A 16,736-nucleotide genomic window follows, 5' to 3' on the forward strand; every position below is an offset into this window, starting at 1 on the left:
CGTGATTTTTTTGAGGGAGTACTTTTCACAAAACTTTATAAAGAATTGAGGGAAACAGGAGAGGGAAGAGAAAGAGCTGAACAAGAAAACAGTCTCAGGGAACGTCCTAGTTGTCCTTGAAGAAAGGAGACCTGTCTTTGAGCACCCATATCTGTCAGTCTTTGGCTGTGGGCTGTGGGAGGGGAGAATGGTCTCTAGGATAAGGCAGCTCCCATCTGCTGAGACCCATTCTCTGGGCGGGGGGGTTGGCTGCTGTGAATTGTTAGTTGTCAACACAGCAGTTAGGGGATGGATGCACCAACCTGAGAAGGGGATCTGAGCAGAGAACCAACAGCATCAGCTAAAGCTTTCATTCCACGCATGCCTACCATGTGGCAGGCTCTTGTTTACCTTAGCTCGTATCATTCTCACGACAATTCTGTGAGGTAGGTGTTATCAACACCTCTCCCTCCAATGCAATTGATGTTCAGAAACATACACCCAAAGAAAAAGCTGTCCTGGAGGTCTTTCTAGTTTCAATGCCTTCCATATACTGGCTCTGTTTTCCCAAGTAACCCAACAGAGTCTATTGCTCTGTTACCAATGTTTTATGGTATTTGAACCACTCTGCTTCACATAATACTCCTTGATGTCTAATCTTGAAGCCCAATTATGCATTCAAATGAAATTGGTCATGTTTGTCATCCCATCTGGTCCTACATCACCTAATTAGTTGCCCTCTGGAGTCCTGAAACCCACATTTGGTAAAGAGGAGATCTCCAAGGATGCCCAGAGCCCCAAGATGCACCTATAAGAGCTGGCCCATCTTGTCAGAACAGATTATTCTCTTCCTTAAAGTGTTTGCTAAGCCAGCAAGACAATGAGTGTCATCTTGAGTGTTAAGTCAGATCAACCGAGAGTGAGAGAGACTCTCAGGCACTATCTGTGCTTGCTAGGAAGGAATCACCATTGATTATCAATGACTTCAAAGAAACCGGGAAGAGGGACGGATTCCTGTTTGTCTTCTGTCTGCCATTCTTACCTGTATCAGTCAGGATGAGTTGTAGTGCAGTGGTATCAGCAAGATGAGCTTATTATTGGCTCATAGCATAGTTCTACCATGGGTCTGCAGAGGTCATTCTCCTCCTTGTACTTCCCCAGGAACCCTAGATGATAAGCCAGCTATGACCTTGAACAGGTTTGTTGCCATGCCAGAGGGAAAGAGAGCTCTAGGGAGGTCCTCAGACAAGCAGTTCAGTGCCACCTCAGCTCACAACTCATTGGCCAGAACTAGCCACATGGTTCCATGCAGCTTCCAGGGAGAACGAAATGCAATCCCACCTCCATTCTCAGGATGGAGGAGATCCAGAAATGTGTGCGCCAATAAATTACCATAGTCCACCTCTCTGGTCACCCAATATTTGGTGCACACAGTTTTACAAATGCAAAATGTACTTAGACCTCCTCCCCATGGGGGTCTGCACAAAGTCTCATTCATTCATGGCATCAAGCTCAAAGTCCAGGATCTCAGAGTGCTGCGTGGAAGTTTCTATACATAGTTCAGATGTGGCTCCTGTTGGCCCAGAAATCGGTGAAAACAAAATGCAAGTTCTCTGCAGCGCCCCCCTCTCCCCCCGCCGTCCTCCCATCCCCCTTTCACACATACATGCTCCAATGGCAGAATAGGGACAGTTTAATCACCATACATACTCCCATCTGGAAAGGGGACAAATGGAAGACTTGAGTCACTGAGCCATAGCATTTCAGAAATCCTGGTGGGCAGACATTAGAGGGCCCCCTTGACTTCGAATAAGGGACATTTCTTAATTAGGTCCTAATCTGGCTCCCTGGGAGGGCTTCCCCAGCCCATCTCCCCCCAGTGACCCTTCATTCCACCTCCTCAGAAGCCCCACCTTCTCCATTATACTCTGCTGCTGCGTGTGAAACAAGCATATAGGAATAATCTCTCCTGTAACAACAGCCTCTGCTTTCTGCTCATAGAAAGTTAGGGTTCAGGGCTCCTTTTAATTCTTCATCAGGTACAGAGTTTTCTAGTTGAGGTCCACAGTTTCTTGGGCATCATGACTCTTAAAATCTTCACTGGCTTTTTAAGTTTGACTCACTCAGCCTCGTATGCCAATAGCCACACCCTCAGTCCTTCTAGAAACACATCCCTTTCTCGTAATTGTGGGGACCTTGAGCCAATCAGGCTTGAGGCAGAGAGCCATATCCTCAGATTTCTTTTTTTCTGAGCCATTTTTTAGAATGAAAGAACATGCTGGATGCCACATTAGTTCCTGCAGAGGTTTTAGCAATAGATAGGACGACCATGTACTCAAACTGATTTTCTTCTGAGACTGAGTTAGTGCATAGCACATCTCTATTTTATCTTTTATTGTTTGGGGTTGAGAAGTAGTTGCCTCTTCCAGCTCTACAAATGCTCATATTTCTAGAATCTCAAAGTAATGAAAATATTTGAGATAATGACTGCACCCTGACCACTCAGGGTCTCAGGGTCCATGATGACGGAGCCTATCAGGACCCACGATGGGCATATAGCAGGAGTGGGCAATCAACTTTGTTATTTGGGGCCACAGAGAATTTGCAGTTGTTTGTACTGCAAACAATCACCTGGTACATTAGGGAAATGTATCTCCTACTCCGGGGTTTCGGCTTAAATGTTTTCTCTTTGTGGTAGCCTCATTTGGAAGCAAAATTAAACACTCCTTATGAGCCAGTAGCTATCCGATGATGCCTATGGAAATGATTTATGTTTGCCTGAACTGGGAAAAGGGAACTCAGTCACCGGAGAGGCTTCTGAAGGCAGGCTGGAGGAAAAGACAGCACAGATCAAAGTAGTCTCGGCTGATACAATATAAGAGTATCATTTTTCTAAGATCGAGGCTTGGAGAGTTTAGAAATTATTCTTTTCTGCACCAACTTCAAATTAGAGGTGAGGGTTTTTTTTTTTCTAAACAGCTGTGTTATTGAAAGCTAAATGATGAAAAAAAAATAACCCAAACTGATATATTATCTTTATTTCTGCCCCCACGGAATGGGTCTCTAGCTGTCCTCTGAAGAGATGAGTCAGGAAGATGGACTTCCCTTGGTCCAGCCGCAGTCTTGCTGTGGGGAAATGCTCATGCTGCTTAGTGGGGCACATTGACCCCATTTCACAGATGAAGAAACTGAGGCCCAAATATGTTAAATAAGATGCCCTCAGGCATAATGTTTATTCAGCTATCAGTAATCAGGAAGGGAAGGATACCCTGCCTCTATTTTTCTCTTGGATATTTAGAGGCTGGGAGGCGGATTAATTTTGTAAGGACACTGCCATCAGCGACTTCCACTGACCAGCTCCGCCACCAGACGTTCCCACAGCTGTGAACCTGTCTCCACTTCTCACTTGTCTGTGTGCCATGTGCTCAAGATCCGAAGTCTTGGGGGCCCTTCGGACCAAGCTTGTCTAGCTCAAGCTGAAGTCATGCTTTTGTGCTCCTCAGCACCACTCCGTCCACTTGCTGAGTCAGGACACAGGCGTCTCCTATGGGAGATGGGTTCTGCCGGAGCTCCTCTCAGAGATGCTCGCTCAGCGCACCTGCTGGCTTAGAGCTTTCCACGCCGGCGAGACCAGGAATGCCTTCACCATTTACGTTCTGTCTTCCAAAATCTGTTGAGCTCTCATTTTCTGTTAATGTGCTTTCTTCTTCCACGCTTTTTGTATTTGTAGGCCTACACTCTTTTGATACATTTGCTATCATTTGAGCAAGTCTTAGGAAGGAAAACCCGTAAATGAATATATTCAACCTGTTGACTTAACCCGAAAGTCTGAGATGGAAGGTTCATTCTCGAATGGCGCAATTGTGCATGCTGCACCCCCTTCCAGCAGGCAGTGCCAAGTCTGCACTAAGCTGCCTGGCATACATCCCTTGCTTAGATCGACCATCGTGTAAGAAACTCTAATACGCACCATTGCCCCGCTAGCAGGCCAGCTCCCCTTCGACATCTTGGTGACATTGTGCTAAATCTTTAGCAGCTGGCCTGGGGGATATATTCCCAGCTTAATGCTAGGTTATGACTCGGATTGGAAGTAACCAGACATCATTTCCTCATTCAGATACTCTGGAAAGGCCCAAAATATAACCAGTGAATCAGATTCCTCTTTTTCTGCCATATAAGACGTGCCTCTTTCTATGATTCATGTGGGCCTTTACTCAGCATGTATCACTGTGCACCTACTATGTGCCAGGGCATTCCTCTAGGTGCAGAGGACGCTGCAGGAAACACGATGCTTATTATGAAGGTTGTATATCCAGCTACTGATTATTTGAAAGTCTTACACAACTGTAAGAATGGAGTGGGGAGAGGGAGACGAGATATCGTGGACTTGATCTACCTACCTTCTTTTTTTTTGGTTTGTTTCAAATTTTTATTTAAATTCTAGTTAGTTAACATATAGTGTATAATTGATTTCAGAAGTAGAACTGATCTAGCTTCTTATCCCCATACGATACAAGCTGGTGTGTGTGTGGGTGTGTGTGTGTGAGAGAGAGAGAGAGAGAGAGAGAGAGAGAGAGTTTCCTTCTGGGGTGGGCAATGTGAGAGGCACATTTCTAGGATTTTCCCTATCTTCTTTTCATTCCTGTTACTTATCTCTCCTCCATGAACCCCATCTATTTCTGATATCACCACAATCCTTTCTCCCAGTGTCCGCCAGCCCTACCCACAGAAATAATCAAATCTCTGCCCCTTTCGGCTCTTTCTACTTCCCTCAGCAATCCCAACCTTCCCTGTTGGATGTCGATTGATTTTCTCCTTCTTCAAGTTACAGTTGAGCCACAGAGAATGATGGGCTCTGTCTCCATGTCCTCTGGATTGCCCAGAAGTGAGCCCTTGTCTCTGAGAACTGGAGGGATGGGAGGAAAAACTTGGTGAGAGATTATCACCCTAGGTGGTGGCTGGGTTTCCCCTCAATTATCTAAAATCAAACACACCTCATCATTTCTTTCAGAACCCCCGTCTTGACCTAAATAACAAATACTATTTTCTCCACTCATCTTGACAGTTCTCCTAGCAGAATGAATACCCTGGACTTAATATGCCTGAAGAGCATTTGTACCTGCCTTACGGCTAAGGTAATTTATCAGACACCTTACTCTTACTGGACAACAAAGAACATCTTATTCAAATCATGTTTCTCTAAATTCTGGAAGCAGGAGGAAATGAGTTTATCCAGTCAGACTGATATGATTTGAAATTCAGCTCATTTGTGTAGCTGGTTACCAAACTTAGAGGATATTTTTTGGAAGAGAAAACATCTCCAGCTTAAAACTTTGGGGAATAAAGAATTCTGCAGAAAACAGATGTTTAGTTTTCTATTTACCTTTTTCTAGAAATGGAGTAGATCATTCAATTTGTATTTTTTTTTAAAGATTTATTTATTTATCTTAGAGGAGAGAGGAAGAGAGAGAGTGAGCTCAAACGGGGAGGGGCAGAGGAAGAGGGAGAGAGAGAATCTTCAAGTAGATTCCCAGTCGAGCTTGGAGCCTGACTCAGGGCTTAATCCCAGGACTCTGAGACCGTGACCTGAGCCAAAATCAAGACCTGGCGCTCAACTGACTGAGCCACCCAGGCGCCCCTAATTTTGTATTTTTAATGTTAAATTCTTTTTACAGAACAAAAAAAGACACCAAATAAGTCAATCTCTTCTTTGAGTAGCTGTAGATTCTTTCAACAAATCCATGTAGCCAAAGGAATAACTCCAAATCAAATAGAGCCAAAATTTGGTATAGAATTGAACTTTTCCCCAAACACCGAACAGACCACTTAATATGTGCTGTATTTAGAACCAACTAATGGGCATAAACTGTTTTAAAGTCCCAGATGATTTTGAGACTCATTTAATAGCTCATCAACACTGATGCTAGCCCTCTTCGGAAGCTGTACTGAAAATCATTCCCATTAAAAGGATCGGTATGTTGGAGCAGAAGCAGTACGGTGTAGGGGTTCAGAGAGCAGTCCCCGGCTCTACACTGTTCATGTTGGCATCCTGTCTCTGTCACTTACTGAGGGACTATACTCCCTGTGCCTTAGTTTCCCCATCTGTAAAATAAAGATAATAAAGTACTTTATTCCATGTGGATCTCCTGAGTCTTGTTTTAGTTTTCCTACTGTAGCACATGCTTATGTAGGGCTCTGTGCCAGGCACTGCTCTAAAGCCTTAAGGTATTGATTCGTTTAGTTTTGATAACTCTATGGGCTATGTTCTATGATCTATTTAACCACAGAGGGGTTAAATCACTTAACTGGGTTACTGTGCATAGCAGGTTTTAAACAACATCTAGAAGATAACAAGCACCTAGTCAATGTTAGCCATGCAGGTAGATACCCTTCTCTGCACATCCTGTCATGGAAGGTACTCTACTCACTTGTTTGTGTCTCTCAGACGAGGATGTAGAGCCCAGCACACAGCATGGTGCTCAGCACATAGGAGGTATTTGGTACTATGATTAAATGGCAACTAATTAATATTTCCTTCTCTTTATGATCTTTGAATCCTTTTCAAAACAACATATTGATTAAAAAGAAAATGTGGACCATCAGTTGTACCCTAATCCTTTTCCCACCATGAAGGCGATCCAGTTCCACTCCCACTCTACACTAAGACTTTGGTGCAAGGACATCCACCTTCACCCTCTTTTTGCTGGCTTTACTTTGAGGAGTCAAGGACCAAAGTCAGGTAGTAGGACCCAATTTCTGGAATGTTCTGGAACATCCACTAGGGGGTGCATTATCAACAGGCCAGAGAAGGCCAACAAGTTGGTTAAATAACAGGGAAAGTAACAATATCTCAAAGGATGTGAACCAGATGGGAAGATTCCCATTGATCCCATTTTTGGCTTGCCAGATGAACACGTAGGACTTTTCTTGATTAGGTTTTACACAAAGCTCGAAATTTTGCTGAAGGAGAAAGTGATCCACCACAGAGGGTCAGGGAGTTGAGAGATGTCCTGTTGAGAGATATCCCAGCCTGGTGTTGCCCTTAGACGGAGCCCAGCATTGCCAATGACTCTGCCCCCCAGGCCAGACTCCATGGTGCTGCAGGTGCTGGATACTAGCACCCACGGAGACTGGCTTCAGAGGGCGGAAGAGCAGAGAGGCCGAGTGTGGCCAACCCAACCTGTCCTGGAATCACTGCCAGCCAGCCTCACTGGGAATTAGAGGAGAGACGCTGTCCTTATTGGGACTCTTTGGGGATGACTTCATACCTCTTAGGATTTCTCTCTCTGCCATATACAGAAAGGCCTTATTAAATAAAGTACTAACTTGCTTTCACTACCTTTGTTCAAGTCTTGCTCTTCTTTGCACTCTTCTTAATTCTATTTTTATCCTTCCGACAGCTTTTCCTGACATTTCTTTCTTCATTTCTTAATGAGATTTAAAGAATCCTTGGAGGAGGAGAAAATAAAAGGTACAGTTCTTTTTGAACTCTAGTAACCTTGCCTGAAGTTTGAATTGCCTGTAAGCCTTTACCGCTGAAAACCTGTCTCTCCACTTCTCCACGGAAACCTTCCCAAGGTGTGGGCCAGGCTCTCTGGAGCCAGGCCCCTAGAATTTCAACCCCCTCTCCTCTCTCTCCTCATTTAAAAGCCACCCTGAAGCCCTGCTTTGGCGGGGTCTTCGTGTAGTAAGATGTTGATAGTAATAAGCCTGAATGCTCCACCCTTCCTCAGAAAACAGGAGGGAGAACCTCTTTTCCTTTATAATGGGTGTTTGGGAATCTCAGAGTGGGAGGGTTTTTAGGACCCCAATTCTTGGAAGGGTGGGAAGGGCTCAGAAATTCTTAAAATACCCCTGACTTCCCACACACCATGGTTCATATCCTATCTAGGTCCCTACTATGTGTTCCCATGAGAAAAATGTTGAAGATGGCAGGAAAGAGGGGAAAAAAACTATGTACATCTGCTATATCCCACACGTTTTTACATATATTATCTCATTTAATCGCTCATCTGTCTTTCTGGTAATAATGACAGTTCCCATTTTACAGACGAGGAAACCGAGGTCCAGAGCCATTCAAAAACTTACATAAGGTCATACAGGGAGTAAGGGGTAGGGTTAGATTTGTACTCAGAATTTTCTTTTAAAGATAGCCATTTTCTAACTCAACTTCAGGGGCCTTTCCTGAGGTTCTTGCCATTCTTCTGTAGGGAGTGAGGAAAGAGGAAGTGGTTTGGACTAGACTTCTGGAAAACAGTAGTCATCACATGATGAGGCAAACAGTCTGGAAGCCTGAGGGAGTGGGTTGAGGGGGCGGGTTATGGGGAGCCCTGACGGGCAATCTACCAGTGTTGAAGCCCAGATGTCAACACAGGCAAGGGATGGGGCTGGAGGCTGGGGTGCTGGTTATTGAGGAAGAAGGATGGCTCGGCCAGACTTCCTGCTCCCCTGACCCTTTGCCCAGGCAGCATGGCAAAAATCATATTGACATAGGACCTGCTTCTTCCCCTCCCAATAAACACAGCATCTATGAGGTTGTTTACAGTTTCCTAAATTAATTCTATCACCAATATGGCCTAAATGGTGAGTGTACCTTCACCTACTCATTCCCAAGCCCTTCCTGTGGTTTCTGGAAGCCTCCCTCAGTCCCACTGGGCCCAGAGAATGAGGGCATGCTGACCTGGTTTACAGCATTCGAAGATGACCTCTTAACTTGGACAAGTTCAATTTACCAAACTTCTGACTACAGGCAACAAAGTGTGTGAGGTCAGAGGCTCTGGACAGAGCTGAGCTCCATTCCAGGTTCTACCACTTTCTACTTGTGTATCTTAGGGACAATAATTAACTTCTCTGCATCCCCAGGTGCCTCACCTGTTAAAAACAGGACGCGAATTCTCCTTCATGGGTTATAGGAACAACTCAAAGGTGAAATCCAGGAATCTGCAAGCGCTCTGTAGAGGGTAACTGTTGAGGACATTATTGATCTTGGCTTTCTGCTGTGCATTGGAGATCCAGAGCCGGATCCTGCCCTCAAGCTTGCTGTCTTGTGGAAAAGACAGGCCCATGGGCCAATTAATTACGTGACAGAGTAAGACCTGTGTCGATGACACCTGGACAAGGTAAAGGGGTGGCACTGGGAGGGGAAGGGGCTTGGCCTGGGGAGGGGGGTGGTGAGGCAACTTTCTGGAAATCTTGATCAAAGCTGTTGGTGGAGCCATAACTTTGGTTAATCCACAGCCACAGCTTGAATGGCCAAGATTTCATCAAAGGATGCCAGCTAATAGGCTTCCGGGACTGCTTGCTCTTTAGTCTGGCTTTGGAAGCAAAAAACCTTTCTGTGAAAATCGAAGAGCTTTGGAGTCCAAGATATTCTGGTTCCAGGCATCCTAAGTTAAGAGCTTAAAAGCTGATTAGAGTTCTGGAAACCGGAGGGGATGGTGAAGAGAGAAGTTAAGTGCCTACTGTGTGCATAAGGGAGATGAATTGATATTCACCTAGGAATTAGTATTTTTGAGGACCTGATGTAGGCCAGACCCTGTCAGGTACTATTACCTCATTTAATCCTCAGAGTGGCCCCGTGGAGTTTTCATGGTCCTTCTTTTTACAGATAAGAAAACTAAGACTCCAAGTATTTAAGATGTGTGAACAGGGTTGCACAGTTAGGTGATAGAGTCGGTCTTCAAACCCAGGTTTGTCTGATTCCGAAGCTCATGCTCTTTCTACTGTATCGGGTAATCTCTGGAACATAGATTCACACAGGACCCTGCTCCTTCCTTTTCCAATAAACGTGGCATTTATGAAGTTGTTTACGGTTTTCTAAATTAATGCTCTTGCCAACATGGCCAAGATGGTGTGTGTACTTAAGCGTAAACATGAGAGGTGCCCTCAAGCACAAGCATCTTTCAACCAACAGTCACGGATTGATTACACTAATGACCCCAATCACTGGTCTCCTTGTAACCACACTTTTTGCAATGTGACTTTGCAGCTCCTCCCATTCAGGGGTAAAATCTGTTTCCCACCCTTTAAGTCCAAGCTGCCCTTACGATCTGTCTGGTCAGTAGTATATGGTGGAATGATAGAGAATCAATTCTGGGTCTAGGCCCAAGAAGCCTTGTGGGCAACTACCATCACTTGGATCCCCGCCAAGGCTAGATCAGGCAGCTGGGGGCATGTGACGACACATAGGAGGAGACCACCCCCCATCTTCCCAGCCATGCCTGATGAAGCCATCATAGATTCTAGTTGACCTGTTGTTAACCACAGACACATCTGTGAGTATAATCATGCCCCCCCTGAGCTCTGCCTGGATCATCAGCAGCACCCAGTCAATGGGCAGACTCCCAAGAAATAATAAATGTTTGTGTTTTAAGTTACTGCATTTTTGGAGTGGTTTTTAATGCACAGATAGCTAACTGCTAGAACCAAAAATGTAATTTTCTTCTTAATTAGAGGTCCATTCATTTATTGTCAGTACTTCAGTTTGGATGGATTGATCCCTAGCACTATGCAGCTGCCGTCCCAGGATCTCCCTTTGTCATCATTGCAGGAATTCCCTTTACTTTGCTCTCTGAGTCCCATGCCTTCCTCTTTCTTGGTAACTTCCTTGTTTTGATGGAGTACATCCTGTGGGAGTTGTCTGAAAATGGATGGATAGTTTTGGAGACAATGCATATTTAAACACCTTCATGCTACCGTTTCTCTTAATTTGTGGTTTAGCTAAATTTGAGTTCTAGCTAGGAAATATTTCTCTCAGAATTTTGAGGGTACCATTTCATGGTATTCTATATGGCTGTTGAGAAGTCTGATTCTATTCTGATTCTTAATCCTCTGTATTATCAATCTTCCCTCTCCAGAGGCTTATCGAATAATCTCTTTGCCTCAACTGTGATAAATTTTTAAGATGATGTGCTTTAGTGTGAGTCCGTTTTCACCCATTGTACCAAGCACTCACTTGGTCCTTTTAGCCTAGATATTTGTGTTCTTCAATTCTGGGAGATCTTCTTGATTTATTCTTGAATGAATCCTTCCTTTTCATTTTCTGTTTTCTCTTTCTGCAACTCCTATTATCCGCATGTTAGATTTCCTAGAATGGTTCCCTACTTTTATCTTTTCTCCTCTGTTTCCTTTGCTTTGTCTTTTCTCTCTTTTCTGGGGTATTTCTTCAACATTATTTTCCAAACCTTCTATTGAATTTATTTTTTACTTTGTGCTTTCGAGTTTAAATTTTATTTTATTTTTTATTTATTTATTTTAAAGATTTTATTTATTTGAGAGAGAGAGAGCATGAGCAGGGAGGGAGGGAGAGGGAGAAGCAGACTCCCCGCTGAGCAGGGAGCCTGACTCAGGGCTCGATTCCAGGACCCTGAAGATAGACGTTTAACTGACTGAGCCACTCAGGCACCCCTAGAGTTTGAATTTTAAAGAGCTCCTTTTTTGTAGGCATTCCCTCAATGTTCCTTTTTATGCTAGCATTGTGCTCTTGTTCCACTGATAAATGATCTCCTCTTACCCTAAGGAGGTTATTAATGATGTTTTTAAAAGTTTTTTTCTCTGTGAATCATCTCTACTTCTGATGTGTAAGAGGGAGCTACAGGAAGCTAAGAGCCCTGTGTGCCTGGCAGGGCTTGAGATGTGATCTTCACTGCAGCTTGCTTTGCTGGGCCATTTCCTTGGGGGAATGCTCATGTATCTTCAGAGTTTTCTCTCAGACTTATCAGATTCCCCAGAAAGACTGAACTTCTGCCTGACGGATACATGCTTGGCTGCTGGCATTCTGGAAACCAAGCTAGGGGGAGAAGGCAAGGGAGTCTCAACTTTCCTTATGCATGTTTTCACTTCTCGGTATGATATTTCTAATGTCAACTGGATATGCCTTATTGCCCCTCAGAAACTCTCTGTTTTGCCCTCTTCAGAGAATGGTCATTGGTTGGGATTGGGAAAGAACAGTCACTCAGCTACTTGGAGTGAAGAGGGAGATCTGGGGTTCTAACTGCATCTTAAATAGACTTCAAAGCCATCCTCCTAATTTTATCCCCATCTCCTCCAGCACATCCCAGAGGTAGCTAATGCTACCAATTTCTCAGCCTTTGGTGTGGGTTCTGTTCACAAATGCAACTGACCTGTCTCAACTTCCCTACTGCTGGCTTAAGATTCAGCTTCTCCAGATTTGCTCAGTTACCAATGAACTGTCACTCTCCAGCTTCAAATTTTTGTTCCTATTGTCTCTTCTTCCATTCTCTTTGATCCCCTTGGTTTACACCTTTTTGGAATATCTCTTTATTGTCTTTTCAGAGGCCTGCATGAAAGAATGGAGGTGAGTATGTTCACTCTTCTCTCTTTGCCTGGAAGTCCAGGAGTAGTACTCAGCTTTTAAAGAACTAACACTTCAAGATATCTTACTTAGTTTGAGCTATGTGGACCACTTACTACATAAAATTAAACTTTCTCCCAAAGAAGACCCTCAAGTGGTAGAAGTCCATGTGATTTTTTTTTTTTTTAGAAAAAATGAGTGTAAAGTTTCAGTCACTTCACAAACTTTAACCTTGTGGTTCTAAATTACTCAGCCAGCCAGATCATTGCAGCTCGGCCCCTCCCAGACTTCCATTCCCTTTAAATCAGAGACTCCAGAGTCTGTTTCCTTTAGCTTTTTAATAGTGGCATTTTGGTATTTTCCAATAAGTGCTTTCAACTGGGCAATATACATTTCATACTTTCCTCGTTACTACTGGTCCATCAATAAATATACAAAAATCAGAGGAAGGGTGTGCTGTGACAAATCAAAGTAACAATGGTTACTGTACATGCTGAACAATGAGCTATTCTTTGAAAACTCAACATAAGTGATTCATAGAAAGGCATACCTATGACATAAAGGTAAATGGACCACGTTATTCTTATTCTTAAGTACACTTGACATTTCTAGAGAAGTCAGAGATTCCTTTCTCCCACTCCTCTGCTGTACCAGTATTGAATGAACATTGGCTATGGAATCAGTTCTTGGCATCATGATCTCAATATAAACCTTTGAGAGGTTCTGCTTGAGAATTCCATTCTGCCAGGCTAGAATCTACAAAATATTGATATGAAGGAGTCTCTTGTCCCATTTTATTTTCACCCAGTGCTAATTTAAAGGCAGCCCTCAGGAGACACAAAAGATTTACAATTGTAGGAAAAATTGCATCTTAAGCTCTCTATGCCATTATTTCAAATGGGAGAGAATACATCCTATTCCATGAATTCTGGGCAATATTGGAGGGGTATTACATCCAAGGGCTGGAAGCTCTGGACCTCTCTCATTCCTATCTGAGGACACAGAGGCATATCCAAGTGAGGGACTACAACAGTAATAAAAGTAAAGATCGTATTAAATTCTAAAAATAGAAAACAATCACCTATCTCAGCCTATTTATTGGAAATCTCTAGAAAAGGAAAACCATCCCTAGCTGTGAGACTTGTAAGACTATCCATGACCCTGAAGAAAATCTCGGGATAGAGCCTGGCATAGCCCTCATGAACTGGATCCTGGAGTGGCTAAAGAGCCGGAGTGAGCGTGTCTGCAGCAGACCAGGAAAGCTCTTGGAAAGCAGGGAGCACTTGGACATAGTGGCTATGAAACAGAGTGACTAGATGTCCATTTCTTTTCTTTCCGCTTGAAAATAAAAAGAAAACCAGACAGCTGGGTCTGGAACTGGCCAATGAAGTTCACAGAAGAGAAGGAAGTTTTCAAAGATCATGATTGGGAGGAGGTTATGAGGGTGGATAGGGGAGAACAGAAGTTGGAAATGAGTGCAGAAAGTGGAATAGATCCTTCATAATCGCCCCATGTATAAGCCCAGCCCTGACTAATGTGGGACCTATTTTCTTCTCCTCCTCCTCTTCTTTTTCTTTTCTTCCTCCTCCTCCCCCTTCTCTTCCTCCTCCTTCTTCTTCTTTCTCTCTCTCTCTCTGGTCTTAGCAACATCACCAGTTAAACCTATCAGTTTAGGCAACAGATGACTTTTTATGGGGGCATAAGGAGAGCAGTCTCATTTAATAGGAGTCCTTAGTTTATAGATTCAATTTCTTCTATTACAAATCATCTTTGGAAGTTCCAGGACCAATGGGACTTCTGAACTAATGAATAAAGACCGAGGACTTGCCAAGCAAGGGATAAAGCCATTATTCTCTTATTTGGTCATAAACCTGCCTATCTGGTGCTAAGATTCCAAGGGTGGAAAGCCCTGTAACCTTCTGAGGGACTTCCCAGGCACTTAACATACCCTGAGTAGCAACTATGTCAGGGACATCTGGCTTGCTAAAGTATAAACAAATACAGTCATAAAAATACTCAAATAGGATCTACACAGCTGCCTCCCCCTTCCCCAACCTGTGGCAATCAATTTGCTACTGTCTATGCTTTCTTTCATTTCCCTTGGCTTCTCTTTTCATTACAAGAGGTCAAAAGGTACTTCCATATTGTTTTTGGACATCACTTCGCAGGGTCAGTGTCTATAAATGGAGTGTCACAAATGGTAGGTCATGCAATGTAATGTGACTTTTCACAGCCGTTCAGGGCAGAGAACTGGTGGCCATTCTCACATAAAAGCAGCTGAGGTTCCTTCCCTCACAATTCTGGTGCTAGGACAGGAGAAAGCTCTGAAGCCCCAGAGATAGCACAGCGCTGTCTTCCTTGATTCTCTTTGAGATTTGGTTGAGTGAGCCTGAACAGTGGGGGGCCCTTAGTGGCTCTGAGATGGACTTTCAAGGAGGGCTTTCTCACATCTTCCTGATGAGTTTTTGGGAACCAGACCTTGCTGGTGAAAAAAAAACTGAAGGATCACAGCACAAAGGGTTAAGGTGGAAGAAGTACAGATGTTTATTATGAATCAGCTTAAACCCTTTATGCCTCTGACAAAGTAACCAAAAAAAAAAAAAAATCATACTGATCAAAGGACCTCCAGGGTTTAATATTTCAAAAACACAGATAAATAGCTTCCTACAGATAAATAGCTTCACCTTTTGGGTATTTCCCAGAAGCATGTGAAAAATTTCCAGGGGGTCTGTAGAAGGGGATGTGTAACCAGTACATTCTGATCCCATACCCCACTGGAAAGAAATGCCCAGGGATTGGGCTGCAGGAGGAGGGGAGGGATGTGGACCCATTCAAATATCCTCCCAGGGACCAATCCCTCTTAGCCCTGGGGCATGTCCTTAGCTGGCCGCTGTTGCCTGGGAGGGGGAGTGGAGGGAAGGTCGGAGATCAGGAAGATGTATTTGTGGCTTTTGTTAGAAGCCATCCAGAGCATGCCCTCGGGGGTGGAGGCTTCTAGGTAGGAACTGGAGCAGTCAAATTCTTGCAGGTTATCATTTGGGCCCTCATTTCAGAAAGCAATGCTGTTTTTATAAACTGGACCTGACTTTAAAAAATAAAACGCAAAAAACAAAAAGGAGTAGAAAATTTTATACTAAAAAAAGATCCCCAATGAAACAATCAGTAGCACATTGCATCTGTGAAGTGTCCCAGCTCCTTATCATGGTTATGTCTCCAACTGCCGTTTCTCTCCAAGGTCACCACGGCGTGGGTGTTACACCCCAATCTTCATGTCCACATTCTGCAAGTTCCGCGTCTCGTCGGCTGTCATATACTGATCTGGAGTCTCTGAGGGCTCCTTGTTCACCAAGTGCACCATCTCCTGAGACTTGCTGGCTTCTCCGTTGATTCCGCTTGGCTTCCGGTCCCCCACTGTTCCGTTGCCATTGTTGATCACCAGCTTCTTCTTCTGCCCACACCTAATGATTTTAAAAAAGCACATGAGAAGGTGCTCTGATGACTCAAATCATCCTCATTGTCGTCACCACTGTCAACATCATCACGACAGATTTGGATGGTCTGACTGAGCATGTTTCATCTGACTGATGGTTAACCATCCAAAGTGAGTCCCTGAACCAGCAGCAAAAGCATCACCTATGAACTTGTTAGAAATGCACATTCTCAGCCTGACCCCAGATGTACTGAGTCGGAGAAGGCTAGTAGTGGGTTTAATATCTGTGGTTTAATAAGCCCTCAAGGGGGTTCTGATGCACAGCTGAGTTTGAGCATCTGTGGTCACAACTCTGGGATGCCAGGGCCAGCACTGTCCCCCTATTGCAGGTGAAGAGAGCCTTACGCTCTGAAAATTCAGTAAGTTGCCCCAGTTATTCAGCAAGTAATAAAAGAATTGGGATTCAAGCCCTTTGGTGTCTGACTCCTAAGTTCTAATTCTCCTTCCTCATCCTAAGAGATGGCAATGTTTGCCTTTTTTAGGCACTTTAGCAGTTCCTGTAGACTTAGATAAACCATGAACATGATGACTATAAATCATTCTGATTTGTGTATTCGACCAAGTCCCATTACTTCCTCTCCCAGTGGATACTTTGTTGGCCTTATCAGGGTTCTGACTGCATGGACGGAGAAAAATGAAACATTATTCTAGACGTGTAAGGTCGTATTGATTTTCATCAGTTAACATTGGGTAACTTCCATATAACTCTGGACGTAGGAGGCTTAACTACATAAGGAAAGCTATTCACTGTTACTGCAAGGGTTCTCAGTAACATTGCTCAAGAATCGAACGCAGGAGGTCTTCTATGGAAGAGCATGACCTTGATGGTGTCCCTGCCTCCCCCCACCCAGCCTGATGCAATACTTCCTCTGTCCGGTCACAGGCCTACTGCTGCACATCTAGAAGTCAGATTGCTTAACGGAAGCAAAGCTGCAGAACCTCACGGGGCAACAA

The 16,736-nt window shown here is 44.0% G+C and overlaps 1 protein-coding gene across 11 annotated transcripts in view; it reads right to left on the reverse strand.

Moving 5' to 3' along the window:
* Positions 1 to 14,754: 14,754 nt before the first annotated feature.
* Positions 14,755 to 16,736, reverse strand: part of CD44 (CD44 molecule (IN blood group)) — an 85,205-nt gene continuing 83,223 nt past the window's right edge. For all 11 annotated transcript variants that reach the window (XM_064576662.1, XM_064576651.1, XM_045893911.3 and 8 more), the window contains one exon: positions 14,755 to 15,750. In XM_064576662.1, the coding sequence (XP_064432732.1) occupies positions 15,725 to 15,750 (26 nt within the window). In that variant the 3' untranslated portion in view covers positions 14,755 to 15,724. The remainder of the gene's footprint in view (positions 15,751 to 16,736) is intronic.

The sequence above is a fragment of the Mirounga angustirostris genome, unplaced genomic scaffold (assembly GCF_029215605.1).
Source record: "Mirounga angustirostris isolate CCGP_5_RB_7025 unplaced genomic scaffold, mMirAng1.0.hap1 SCAF_13, whole genome shotgun sequence".
Classification (NCBI taxonomy): domain Eukaryota; kingdom Metazoa; phylum Chordata; class Mammalia; order Carnivora; family Phocidae; genus Mirounga; species Mirounga angustirostris.